The 13,143-nt window shown below is 50.0% G+C and overlaps 4 protein-coding genes and 2 non-coding genes across 6 annotated transcripts; 3 read left to right on the top strand and 3 right to left on the bottom strand.

Annotated features, from left to right (window-relative positions):
- Positions 1-104: 104 nt before the first annotated feature.
- Positions 105-1,092, bottom strand: MCYG_08296 (C6 zinc finger domain-containing protein; the record flags this gene model as incomplete). Its single annotated transcript, XM_002843167.1, has 2 exons — positions 105-128; positions 154-1,092. 2 exons carry the CDS (start codon positions 1,090-1,092, stop codon positions 105-107), a joined length of 963 nt encoding a protein of 320 aa, XP_002843213.1.
- A 1,159-nt stretch (positions 1,093-2,251) lies between these two features.
- MCYG_10581 lies at positions 2,252-2,325 on the top strand. The gene has a single exon. It is a non-coding gene; the product is annotated as a tRNA-Ile (tRNA).
- A 138-nt stretch (positions 2,326-2,463) lies between these two features.
- MCYG_10580 lies at positions 2,464-2,537 on the bottom strand. Its single transcript has one exon. It is a non-coding gene; the product is annotated as a tRNA-Ile (tRNA).
- Positions 2,538-3,576: 1,039 nt separating this feature from the next.
- MCYG_08295 (potentail helicase MOV-10) lies at positions 3,577-6,412 on the top strand (the record flags this gene model as incomplete). The annotated part of the gene is made up of 2 exons (XM_002843166.1): positions 3,577-3,646; positions 3,681-6,412. 2 exons carry the CDS (start codon positions 3,577-3,579, stop codon positions 6,410-6,412), a joined length of 2,802 nt encoding a protein of 933 aa, XP_002843212.1.
- Positions 6,413-7,223: 811 nt separating this feature from the next.
- Positions 7,224-10,515, bottom strand: MCYG_08294 (C2 domain-containing protein c; the record flags this gene model as incomplete). The annotated part of the gene is made up of 2 exons (XM_002843165.1): positions 7,224-10,281; positions 10,346-10,515. 2 exons carry the CDS (start codon positions 10,513-10,515, stop codon positions 7,224-7,226), a joined length of 3,228 nt encoding a protein of 1,075 aa, XP_002843211.1.
- An 866-nt stretch (positions 10,516-11,381) lies between these two features.
- MCYG_08293 (U3 small nucleolar RNA-associated protein 15) lies at positions 11,382-13,034 on the top strand (the record flags this gene model as incomplete). The annotated part of the gene is made up of 1 exon (XM_002843164.1): positions 11,382-13,034. One exon carries the CDS (start codon positions 11,403-11,405, stop codon positions 13,032-13,034), a length of 1,632 nt encoding a protein of 543 aa, XP_002843210.1.
- Positions 13,035-13,143: the final 109 nt, after the last annotated feature.

Genomic DNA, 13,143 nt, shown 5'->3' with positions numbered 1-13,143 from the left:
TTCCATCGGCAAACTCGCGCATGTCGTACTCATATAGGGTTCTTGGCTTCGGAATATCCTGACCCAGGCGAAAATAAAAAATAAAGAAAGGTTTAAAGATTAGCCTATACAGTTCTTACCATACGTTTCTATATATATGTGTTTGTAACTCACCCCCTTCTCGTAGAATTCTTCTTCACACGGAAGAGCTGTCGTGGGCTGGATATGACTTGTTCTAAAGGGAAAGGTGTGAGTACTCCCGGCAACGTGACCGTCGACGACGTATAGCTGCCACCAGGTCCGCCTCCAGCTCTCTTCCAGCAGCCGATTGTTTTCACCATAACGCTGCGCAAACGAATCTAGGTGCATCTCCAGATCGAGGGCTATCCGGATCGTTTCATCGAGCAGCTTCAGCCCTCGTTCGATTTCGTTGCACCAGTATACGGCGATGGAGTACAGCAGCAGGGCCTGGACGTGGTATCCGGTTGGTTTTGCGCCGGAAGCCCGAAACTCCGCAAAGGCCTGCAGGACCTCCGGTTCCAGGGAGGTGGAAGATACCGAGGGAGTGAAGAGGGCACCGATGTACTGCATGGTCAATAGTAGTGGGCGCATGGTGACGGGGTCCTGGGCCAGCCGTATCTGAAAGGACCATCTGGGGAGGACGCAAGGATGGGAGATGTGAAAGTACTTGTAGTACATGTTGAGCAGGTCGTCCGTCTGCGCCTCTGAGTGTGTAGGACTGCTGCCGCTGCTTGTGGTTGCACGAGTTGGCGTTACCATTGGAATGGACCTGGGAACTCCGGAGTAGACATCGTTGAACACATTCTCGTCTGGTACGGGGAGCGAGGTGCAGTCCGGCGGCAAGGCGTGCATGGGGAGGTCTGCTGGGACAGGAGAGGGCGAGGAGGCCGGTCTGCGCCGTCCACCACGGCGAGACTTGAGATAGGTACATTGTTTCCCATCTGCCTGGCAGCGAGAGCATCGAGGGGCCTTTGCATCACATTTTAGATGTCGCGATCGGCACTGGACACAGGCGAGCGAGACACGGATAAAGTGTCTTGTGGGCGCAAACGAGGCCATTGAATCGGTATGCTGGGACTCCGGAGTCACCATGACGGAAGAACTCGTTGTTACTAGGTTTTTATTACCAGAGGGTGGTGGTGTTGAGTCGATATAAATATATATATATATATATAATAACGGTTCGAACGAAAGGGATGTGAGAACGAGCGAGAGAGGAGACCCCGTCCAAGAACCAAGACCAAACAAGAGGGCTAGCCTAGTCTGTGACGGATGTCTGCAAGAGAGAGTGGTAAAAATAAAGGGACCCTTGTCACCTTGTCACTCCCTCTTTTTCTTTTTTGTTTCTGCCGTCTGGCTTAGAACTATCAACTCCGTAATATAATGTAATAATACTCGGTGGGCGAGTACTTCAGCCAGTGGCCACACACTGCACAGTGAAGTCGCAGGAGCAGCCGTGCATGGCGATAATGATGCAACCTGTCGGTCCCAGAAGAGCCCCGTCCTCCCGTCTCTGTCGGTCTGCTTGTTCTTTTTCTGTCTTTTCTATCTGTCTGTCCGTCGCTGTCTGATGGCCCTCTCTCTTCTTGTTCTTCTTCTTCTTCTTCTTCTTCTTCTGTTCTCTCTATCTCTCTTGTGACTAGCGGGTTGTCTTCTGCGGAGAGAAAAGACGAAAAGTTGATGTCAGCAGAAGGTTTTGTGCCTCTTAGCTTATGTAAGCATCACAAGTGGCGCCAGCTGACTAATGACGCCGCCTTCTCCGTCTGTTACAAAAGTAAACGAGTTAGTCGTTGGTGTTGACGGTCTGTATAGTATATGTACTGATAGACGACGTGTCCAGGGGCTGTACTCACCTGTCTGCCTCTTCTCTCCGCTGTCGACCCTCGCGTGCAGTGTGTACTATGTAAGACAACCAGACAGGTGGCAAGCCCTCTCCAGCCTTCCATCCAAGCCAAGAGCTCGCTGGCTGGATTATCCCTGGCTTCGCTCACTGACCGCTCCGCCGAGTCTGTTTCTTGATTGGCGGGGTGTGACAGCTCGGTTGTAGAACTCGTGTGCAGAGCTGATCTCCATAGCTTATCCTTTCCGGGCTGGTGGAGGAGTCAAAAAGGATAACAGGCCGTCAGATCAGTGGGACGGGAGTCGCTTAAAAAGTAAAGGGGCTATATCAAGAAACGAAATATAAAGAGTACATGGTGAGCGACCATGTCTGGTCAAAAGAAACCGAGGGGTTCCTGATTCCAAGGAAACAGGTCGCATGGCTCAGTTGGTTAGCGCGTCGTACTAATAATGCGAAGGTCGAGAGTTCGACCCTCTCTGTGACCAGTTCTTTCTTTTTTTCTTTTTTATTCAACGCCGACAAAACACACAAAGCCTGTTACAAAATCGTAGATGGGCCACAGCTACTCTATATATTATTAATAAAAAAATAAAAAAAGATAGAAAGAAAAAAGAAAAAGCAGATGGTCACAGAGAGGGTCGAACTCTCGACCTTCGCATTATTAGTACGACGCGCTAACCAACTGAGCCATGCGACCTGATCTGATGTATAAGCCGGGTCCGGTTGTACATTTTCATAGTAGACGCATGTCACCCGTCTGAAAACGAAACCTCTCACCGGGAAAAGGAATACTACACCCGTTATACCTCACACAGAAAGCCACGAGAGGGAGTGCCCCCACGGGTTCTCGCTCTCGTGGCAAAGTGCAGAGTGCATGATGCGGTTCTTTGTGAGATTTTCCCATGCAAGGGTCGACGTTACATAAGCCGCTTGAGCCGCCGGATAAACAAAGGGCCGTGGTTTCCCTTTCCAGTCGCTGCAAGACATCAAGACTTCTTGTTCTTCTTCTTTGCTTCATCCTTTGCTTCGACGACGTTCATGATACCGGCGTCTGTACGTCGTTGAGGTCGAAAGATACTTGGCCTGACTGCGTGTGGAGAGGCAGTATCTGGGGAGTCGCCGCTGGTTCTTTTATTTTTCTTGCTCCCGCGCTCTATGCAGCCTTCTCTCGTGCCTCTCTTTCTTCCTCACACACACATACGAGTGACCGTCTTCCAATACACCTGTCTCCCTCCTGCCGTTCTCCACCAGACCCTCATGCCTTCAGGTTTACTTTGAAGCCCTCCTTCGTTGTCTACAACAGCATAGGAACGCGTTACCCAAAATAAACCTGCTTTGGCCTTCGCTTTTTCTATGTTTCTTTGTTCTATTCCCTCTATAGATCTCCGGCCGACTAGACGGACGGACGGGACGCCAGGACTTCGAGACAACCTCTTTGAGCTAAAGAGAATGGGCTGCTGAAACACTGCAGGTGATCCTTCTGTCTTCTCCCCCTTCTGGATATCTCCTACACTGCTGTCCATGGATCAATCACGCCCCAGGAGAGCCGCAATCCCTATAATTGACCCCTCCAACAGCAGGCAGATAAATGCCGAGCAGTTTAGGACGGCCAGCATAGCTTATAGGCCGCAATTTGGCGGTGCTACCGCCAACGGTACCAGAGCTGCAACCCACCAAACCCCAGGCCCGGCCCCCATCATTGGACCGGCTCATATCCAAGGCCCCCGCACCCAAGGATGGACCCCCCATCTATTTGCACAGCCATACACCCCAGCCTATCTCCTTGCTATCAACCACTCCCCGGCTGTGAGTAAATATACCGCCCCTTTGAAGACTATAGACTTCAATGCATACCTTCAGCAGTTCGCTGGCAGCCTCTTCCTTGAGCCTGCAACCACCCATGCCATGCCCCCCATCAGGAATGTCCCAGTCTCCATATCCCTCCACGTAAAGAACCTGGTGCCATCTATCTATCTCTACTATTTCGACGAGTGTCTCCTGCTGGAGGCCTACCAACAAACTTTAGATTTGGCCCACCTGTGTCTGTATAACATCCCTATCGTGCTCGTCGACCTTCAGCACCAGATATTTGAGATCAGAATCCCAGGCATCAAGGATGATGCCCCGGCCATCGAGCTCGGGGACACCGTGCTCGTACGCCAGATACTGCACTCTCCAAACCAGATGACCAGAGGAGTGGAGTGGCTGGCAAGTAACCAGCCAACTCTCACAGGCTCAATTGCCCCAGGGTTCAACGGCCAACAGCTTCACGCAGTCGTAGTGGGTGTATACAGAGCCAAGGAGATCGTCAGGCTACGCATTGAACATTTCGATATGTCCATAAGCTCCACATATTCCTCCTGGCTTGCCAATATACTCTTCACTGTCCAGCCTAATCGCTACGTGCCGCTCTGGGAGTCGATAATCGCCATTGAGAACGGCTGGAACTGGCCACAGTCTTCTCCTTTTATCTCTGGAGGGCTTTCTGGAAACCTTCAAGATGAGTCCAACTGGTATCGCCACATGCTCTTCCCCGAACCCCAACATGGAGTTATGCAAAACAGCCTCCCAAAGGGTGTCTTTAACCTTCATTGGGTAGATCCCGATCTCAACTATGAACAGATGAAGGCCGTGGATTCCATAATTTCTAGGAACTATGGCAACGTCCCTTTTCTGATATCAGGTGTCCCTGGTTCAGGCAAGACAAAGACGGTCGTGGAGTGCACTATGCAGCTTTTGAACTGTTCCTCCGATATTGAGCCCCATATTTTGCTTTGCGCACCATCTAACCCTGCCGCTGATACTCTAGCAAACCGTCTTGCGCACCATCTTAAACCAGGTGAAATGTTCCGGTTGAACGGATGGGCAAGGACGTTTGCGGAGGTTCCCAGTGGGCTGCTACCTTACACGTACATAGATAACGACATGTTTTCCCTTCCCAGTTTTAAAGCCATGATGAACTACAAAGTTATTGTTACAACATGCAGGGACGCAGATATGCTCGTCAAGGCTCGATTGACCAACCGAGATCTCATGAAACTTGCATGCGAAACCGTGTCTACAGTCTCACCAACAACGCCCATCAATGCGCAAGACATGCTTCATTGGACGGCACTGCTGATTGATGAGGCGGCACATGACACCGAGCCTGCAGTATGCATTCCGCTAACAGTAGTCGCAAACCCTCTATCTATCCACGAGTCCGCCAACAACACAAAATCAAGTCTGCCATTATTCGTAATGGCAGGTGACCACCATCAGCTAGGCCCTCGGATTTACAACCATGACACTTCACTTTCCATCTCACTTTTTGAGCGACTACTCTCTCGCCCATTCTACGCAGATCACCCGCTCTCTCGTCGCAATGCAGGACCATATAAGAAACTTATTCAAGAGATGCTTCCAATTCAACGCCCCGCATTTACGAATCTCACACGTAATTATCGTTCTCATGCTGCCATATTGCCTGTCCCATCTGTCTTGTTCTACAGTGACACCCTTATCCCATGTGCTCTCCCTACTAACCCGGATGGGCCCGTTCCTACCTGGCCCGAGTGGAAACCCCCATATCGCTGGCCGGTACTATTCAGCTGTAACTCCTCGTTGGATAAGGTAGAAGAAGCTCTCCACCGGTCTGCAGGGAATGGTGTTTACAACCCTGGGGAGGCCTTACTAGCCTTATATTACGTGAAGTCCCTCCTTCGCCATTCTGACGTGCTTAACAATGACAAACCAAAATCTCCAGCCTTGTCCATACTTCCCAAGGAGATTGCTATAATATCCCCCTTCAGGTCCCAAGTCTCCCATCTTAGACATGTTTTCCGCTCCCACAATCTCCATTCTGTCAACATCGGTCCTCTAGAAGCATTTCAAGGTCTTGAAGCCCGCTTCCTCGTCATCTGCACAACGCGCACTCGGTCCGGCCCACAGTTTGTAAAGCAAGACCAATCACTTGGCTTAGGGCTGGTAGGAGAGAAAAAGCGGTTCAACGTTGCGCTCACCCGAGCCAAGGAGGGAGTCGTTGTAATAGGAAACCCGAATGTTCTCGTTGATTCGGGAAAAGATGAAACATGGCGAGAGTTCTTGAGTTATTGCGCGAGAAACGGATGCTGGGCAACTGAAGATAGCCCTCAGCTTGAACGGAGTGGAACACTCCTCCAGGATTATGAAGTTCACTCTGCCCAGGAAAACACAAAAAAGAGCGCTAGGTGGTGGGCTAACAAGCTCGCAGGAGCCAGTGTTGACAGCGATAATGATGTTGATGACCAGGAGAATAATACGCACGACACCTATAATGAACATAATATAGGAGAAAATAACGATGACTATACTAATGACAGAAATAATGCAGATATCAGACTCTCCGGATACGTCAGCCGGTTAGAAAGAGGCCTTCTATACGAACAAATACAACAGACCAATTCAAGAAATGGGAGCCAGCCCCTTGAAAACAAAACTGCCACTACTCGCGGTCATGCTTTATATATCAATGGCCCGGATGATTATGACTCTGCAATGTGGACAGCAGGCATTGCTGCTGAGGAAGTTCTCAGAGGCGCATTGGACATATGATTTTATTCCTTTTCTCATTTGTGAATATGTCTCTGTGATCATACATACAAACGAACATACATACATACGAATCCTGGTTGGGTAGGCCTGTGCATTGTTCATCACCGGCGAACTCTGCGAGGCCTAATGATGCTGTTTACGACTTGATAGCATTTAATGAATGATGACAAATAATGAAACTATTTAACGACTTATTAAAGATGCTTCTACCCAATACATTTGTTTATTGTAGAGGAGAGTATCGGTGTGTGGGACGGATGTCACCTGACGGCCTCGCTCTGTATCCTTATAGGAGACGAACCCTGAAGTTATAATACAGAGCTGAAAGCAAAGGTTGAATGGGATCCGGATATGGATGTATTTCAAATATATCGTCTCTAAGTTGTTGGTTTCTTCTTTTTTTGTAATGAGAAATTATCCGAAATGAACATGCAAAGGCAAGTAACAAGGTACCAGGTCAAACCTACCGCCCGCCCAACCGCCTAACCGCCCAACCGATTATTGCTTCCATCTGCACCGGTCCAATGTTTGTATTATTCCATAACCGGTTATCCTCAAAATCGATTAACGCGAAACGTGCCAAAGGACATCCACATCCACTCCAGATCCAATCGATATGCAAATTGTGTAAACATAGAACGGATAACATAAGAAGATTATAGAAACCAAGGAAACAGAAAAAGGGGAGTGGGGGAAATTAAAGTAAAGAGAAAATCAGAAAAGTAAGGAAACAAAAGCTGGAAGCTGGAAAGGTCGTAGGACGAGGCCATACAATCGTGTATGCGTATCACGGCGTTTATTCAGGTCGACATCATTGCTCATAATCATAATTCTCAACGTAAGACTGTCGTCCTTTCCTGACAAGCGCACTGGACATGTTCTTCCCGACTCCAATATCAATCCTCTTCATCTCCTCGCTTAGTGCATCCAGGTCTCCTCCCATGCCGCCGTTGGAATAACCATTTGAAGAATAATTCTGAGAGCCAGGGTGGATAGGGACTTTCGCTGGAATAGGTGGGCCACTTTTTTCGTAGTAATTTGATATACCTGAGTGCGAGGGTGAATGAGAATGCAGAGGATGAGCGGAAGGGCAAGGAGAAGGAGAACGCCGGTGTGCTTGCGCCTGGGTCTGGGCTTGAGCCTGGGCCTGTCGTGCGCGGTAATGGGGGGGGGTCATGATGTTTGCGGGCGGTGAATAATTTGATGAGCTATTCTCCTGCTCTCGAAGTGCGTTGCTGCTAGTTTGGCGAGATGAAGAGGAAGGGCGGTTATGTGTGGTAGTGTTGGTTGTGCTCCCGCTACTGGAGCTGGATGATAAAGGAACGTAGGTGATACGTTTTGGAGCTCTAGCCGGAGGAGTATTGTGGCTCGACTGCAAAGATGGCTGATATGAATGTCGAGCTGAAGTACGATCCAGTGTTTTCACTCGCGGGTCTACAGTATTTGTGTGTGACGTGTGTTTGAACCGAACCACGACCTCTGGCTTCTTAACTTTCCTCTCTGGCTCCGGTGCCCAAGTATCAAGGGGCAAGTGATCCGATGGATCGATAACCCGTCCATCATTACCTATTATAGGCCCAAGAGCACGTAGTTTGTCAACCTCATGCTGACGCGCAGCTTCCATAGCTTCTTCAGGCGTTTCATAGGGAGATGCAGGCTGAATAAGGGCAGAAGAGCGAGCAGCTGCAGGGTTCAGCGAGTCATAGGAGTCTGGGCTAAAGGGAATTCCTGGAAGAGAGTCCGGGTCGGTAACCGGGGGCGGTTGTGGGGTAAGGGATTTACGAGCGGGGATTTGTCGAGGGTCAGGCGAAACTGACTTCCGCTCTGGTATAGGCGAGGGTGAGGCACGCGTTGGCTGAGGCGGGACATAACTTTGACGTCTGGCAACCCGATTGTCAGGTATTGCCTGAGCGGGAGGATCATCGATATGAGTTGGATGCATTGAGATGTCGCTCCTGCGGCGAGCAACATTATGGTCAGATTGGGGGACTTGTTGGTCATACCCAGCAACGAGAGCAGATGGAATTGATTCACCAGTGGATGTATTTGGCCTTTCTGGTGGTAGCGCCAACTCCTGTGGCTGAATGGTGGAACGATATGATGGGGTTGGTGAGGTAGAGTTAGGGATTGGTGAAGTACTGTATCCCTGGTTGGAGATATGAGGAGAGTAAGCAACATACTCCTGGTGCATTTCTCCAGTTGATCGGTGAGAATTTCTACTAGAACCGCTGAAGTTGAGTGGCTGTGGCATCGGGATAGGCTGTGAGCGATGTGTGAGTTGGTGATGATCCATGGACTGCGTTGGCTCTGGCTGCACTGTAGTCGGCTGCTTTCCAAGCCCATCACGGTGTATTGGGGGGGGTGGTGGGAGATCATGTTCTTCGTCAGCTTCATGGACCTGCGGCTGCATATGACCATGTCCATGGCCAATGTTGTGGCCGTGGCTGTTAACGGAGCGATGATAGTCTAACTGTTTCATGGAATTCCGCAAGGGCCTCTCCTGAAACACGTCATTTCTTCCCATTGACGAGCTATAGTGATGATTAGCCCCAGGGTGGTTGGAAGGGCTATGAGTGAGTTGAAGCTGATGAGACTCGGGAGACTCATGATGACTATATGCCTCAGAACTTCCATGCATGGACCCTCTAGACATTGGAGGGTATGAGTGCTGACTAGTTTGTCGAGAGTCGGAGCCGGTTGGTTGACGGACAGCCTTCCTTTGTGGTGCCTCGTACGGGCCTCGAGGCCGGTTAACGGCAACCAGAGCTTGAGAGTAATGATTATCGGTTTGCTGTTGATGGCTGTGATAAACAGCAGGTTCATGTGCATAGTGATTATCTGTTTGCGGCTGTTGTGGACGGTGAGCAGACTCCTGGATATAATGATTATTCGCCTGTTGGCCATGGTGACTTTGGCGTGCAATGGGTTCCTGCGACAGGCAATGATTATCCACGTGTGGCTGTTGGCTGTGCCGCTGGGTAGATTCAATACGCTCTGGCTCATAGTAACACTCGGCATGTGGATTGCCATACGAATGATCATTTGAAGCCGTCACTGGAGCTGGAGCTGGTACTTGAACTGGAGCCGGGGCCGGAGGTGGTGTCTGTGTTTGCACCGGTGCTGTCATCTGAGGCTGTGCCGGTGGCTGGGAAACTTCTGTGTGTGTGGGGTGCTGACTGTAGGCATTTTCATAGTCCCCTTGATAATGCTGCTGAGGCTGATGCGGGTGATTGGGTGGATATGCCGCTTGAGGCTGACTGGGTGCGGGTTCCTCCCATTGCTGATGAAGATCATCTGGCGTTTCATAGTGTCGAGCACCTTTGGGGATTGAGGCATGGTGGGTAGTTACCGGCTGAGCCTGACTGGCATGTGGGACCTTGCTCGGTATTTGCTTAGATCTGATGGGAGGACTGTGTCCAGGGGGAGGCTGCGCTGGCTGTGCTGGCTGATTTTCTAGATTTGGTGACCGACGAGGGGCAGAGGAAGATGAGCCTGTAGGGTCAACTGGCAATGGCCTCCTCCTCGGGCCTTTGGTCCTTTTGGAAGTGGGTTGAGGCTTGTCCGGAGCGGTTGTACCCTTTCTTTCGGCCTTTTCAGCAGCGGCGGCCTCCTTTCTCCGCTCGATGACTGCTTCATCTTTAGGTCGAGTGTCGTAGTACGTCAGCTCCATTCTTAATTCGCCTGCATATTTCCCCTTGCACTGTAAGTTGTGCCACAAGTCGTTTTGCCCGCCACCCGGTACAATAACGTTCTTCAGATCCACCCATGTTTCTCCGATAAGATCTGTTTTCTTATCATCATTGAAGACGGAAAGCTTCAGTTGATAGTAATCCGGCGAAGAGTGAACAGTAAATCGTAGTTCCTGATCCCTATATATCCCCGACGTAATTAGCATATGCCCTTCTTAATCTATTAAATCGAGACGACGCATACCATTTTGGTGTTTGCCCGCCTCTCATATCCGTTTCTGTCTTCTTCGCCTCTTTTCCCAGCCTCGCAGCGCAGTATGGGTTCTGTTTCCCCAAAGTTTTCCTGTTCGGCAGGTTCTTCGCCCGGTCGATGACGGCGACCAGGGTGCCAATCTCCGGCCCGTCAATAGACATGTCTGCGTATATTCCTGCAGTATGCTGGCCCAGGGCCAATTTCGTAGCGGTGGTCAACATGCTGGACAGAACTTGATCGTTCGAATATTAAAAATGAGAACTAGCAGCACAGTCAGCCGGGACAGCCCTTCTGCAAGAAAGGAACAAAACAAGGAACAGAAGTTGGCACAGGCAGAAACGTTCTATATCAAGGCAGCTCTATTTCATAGCCACACTTGAAGAACCATTACCTGGCTGGATACACAAACAATATAAATGGAATGGCTAGGGGGTCGGCTGGGTGACGTACCACAACAGCTTCCTTGCCTCAAGCATGGTCTAAGATAGTATATACAAGAAGCAACCTTTTTCCAGAGATGAAAGAGGGACAGCGGATGGACAAGTACAGGACAAAAAGAGTGAGTATATCTGAAGGTAGAGAGTGCATATAACAACAACAAGAAGAAGAAGAAGAAGAGAATGTGAAGAAGTTGAATCAAAAACGTTGTTTTCTTCCTCTTTCGTCTCGTCTTTTTCCGTTTGAGTTCAAGCTTTGGGCATCGCAGATGACTAAGCAGATCTAAAAGGCGGTGGCTGGTGGCAGTTTCAGCCAATCAGGTGACTTCCCCTTTTAGGTGGCTGGGATAGTCACGTGAGACCCACTTCAGCCCTATAGTCCCGTGTTTTATAGTCATCAAATCACGTGATGTCCCGGGGATATAGCTCCGTTACCGACATAAAAAAATTATTTTTCCTAAAGAGGAAAAAGAAGAATTAAGGAAGAGAGAGTAGAAGTGAGGAAGAAGAAGAAGAAGAAGAGCTTGAAGGACATGGAGATAATGATATCAACAGCTACAGCATCTACAGTATCGTGGAATTGAACTTGTTGACTAATAATTGTCTTTACAATGGCTGCGCCAGTTCTCCCCTTGCCGCAGGTGAAGCTGCCCACCACTCCCACCACCCGACTCACCCCAGAACAGCTATACTGGAGGTCGTTCAAGTCTCTCTTGCTCCTCTCCTCCCCCTCCAACACGCCTATAACACACATCTCCCAGCCACTTGCGCCGACGTCTTCTTCCTTACCCGCTGCAATTCAACCTCCAGACATCTTCACCGTAACCACCGGCGCGCGAGTCCAGATATATTCCATCCGAACTCGCAAGCTACTCAAGACCATCACACGCTTTGATGACAACACACGCTGCTCGGATGTGCGGTTTGACGGCCGTGTTCTGGTTGCCGGAGATGAGACTGGTGCCGTACAGGTATTCGACGTCAACTCAAGGTCTATACTGCGGACATGGAAGGAACACAAGCAGCCAACATGGGTAGCCAAATTTTCGCCTTCTTGTGCTACAGATCTGTTGACTGCCAGTGACGACCGGACTGTTCGACTGTGGGATTTGCCTAGTGAGAAGAGTGTGAGGAGTTTTGCTGGACATTCAGACTACGTTCGAAGCGGCACGTTTATGCCTGGAGCTCAGTCGTCGAACTTGGTTATCTCTGGCAGTTACGATCAGACCGTCAGGCTATGGGACACCAGGGCGGAAGGCCGGGCGGTGATGACGTTCAAGCTGCCTGCGCCGATAGAGAGCGTGCAGCCCATGCCTCTGGGCACGACGGTTCTGGCCTCTGCAGACAACCAGGTTGCCGTCCTGGATGTTGTTGCCGGAAAGCCTCTACACATGATCAACAGCCACCAAAAGACCGTCACCTGTCTGTCAGTAGCTTCTCACGGAAGCAGAGTCGTCAGTGGCTCGCTCGACGGCCACATGAAGGTCTTCGAGACGACCGGCTGGAATGTTGTTGGAGGGTCCAAATACCCATCTCCTATCCTATCCTTGGGCGTCGTCAGCTCGGGACCCCAGAGAGAGGACAGACATATCGTGGTAGGCATGCAATCCGGCGTTCTCTCGATCCGCACACGGCTCTCAGGAGAACAAAAGGTCCGTGAACGAGAACGGGAACGAGAGATGAAAGCTCTCCTTGAAGGAAAACTAGAAGAGCACGACCGTCAAGTTGCAAAGAAGAACAAGCAGAAGGCTCGTGGACAAGGCTGGGAGAAACGGCTGCGTGGAATGGACTTTGTCGGTGAAGGGATCGATATCGTCATTGACCCCGACCAGGGGGGAAAGAAAAAACGTAAGCGTGAAAGTGCATGGGAAAATGACCTGCGCAAGGGCAGATACAGCAGTTCGCTAGACAGAGTACTCGAGACGGGCGATAAGATCACTATCATCACATTGCTCACTGCATTACGACACCGGGCCGCTTTACGCACCGCCTTGGCTGGTCGAGATGAAACAACCCTGCAACCCATCCTAAAATGGGTATATAAAGCCATTCCTGACCCACGACTGGTCGACTTGAGTGTTGAAGTGTCTATGAATATTTTGGACATATATTCTGCGCATCTCGGGCAGTCAGTGCACATCGATAACATGGTGCATAAGCTACATCGACGGGTAGAGGAGGAGGTTGATCGAGCCCAGCAGGCATGGCAGACAAGAGGAATGTTAGATATGCTGAAAGCGTGATCTGTTAATTCCTCATATTGTGTGTTTACTTTTATGTTTTGGATTTGTACATCGGTGATACACCCTGGATGTTTGGCGTTGCATTATGATTCCTCAAGTAAGGAGTTGA

The sequence above is a fragment of the Microsporum canis genome, genomic scaffold (assembly GCF_000151145.1).
Source record: "Microsporum canis CBS 113480 supercont1.8 genomic scaffold, whole genome shotgun sequence".
NCBI classification, from domain to species: domain Eukaryota; kingdom Fungi; phylum Ascomycota; class Eurotiomycetes; order Onygenales; family Arthrodermataceae; genus Microsporum; species Microsporum canis.
Note: the sequence above shows the minus strand (reverse complement) of the source record. Positions and strands in the feature narration are given on the sequence as shown.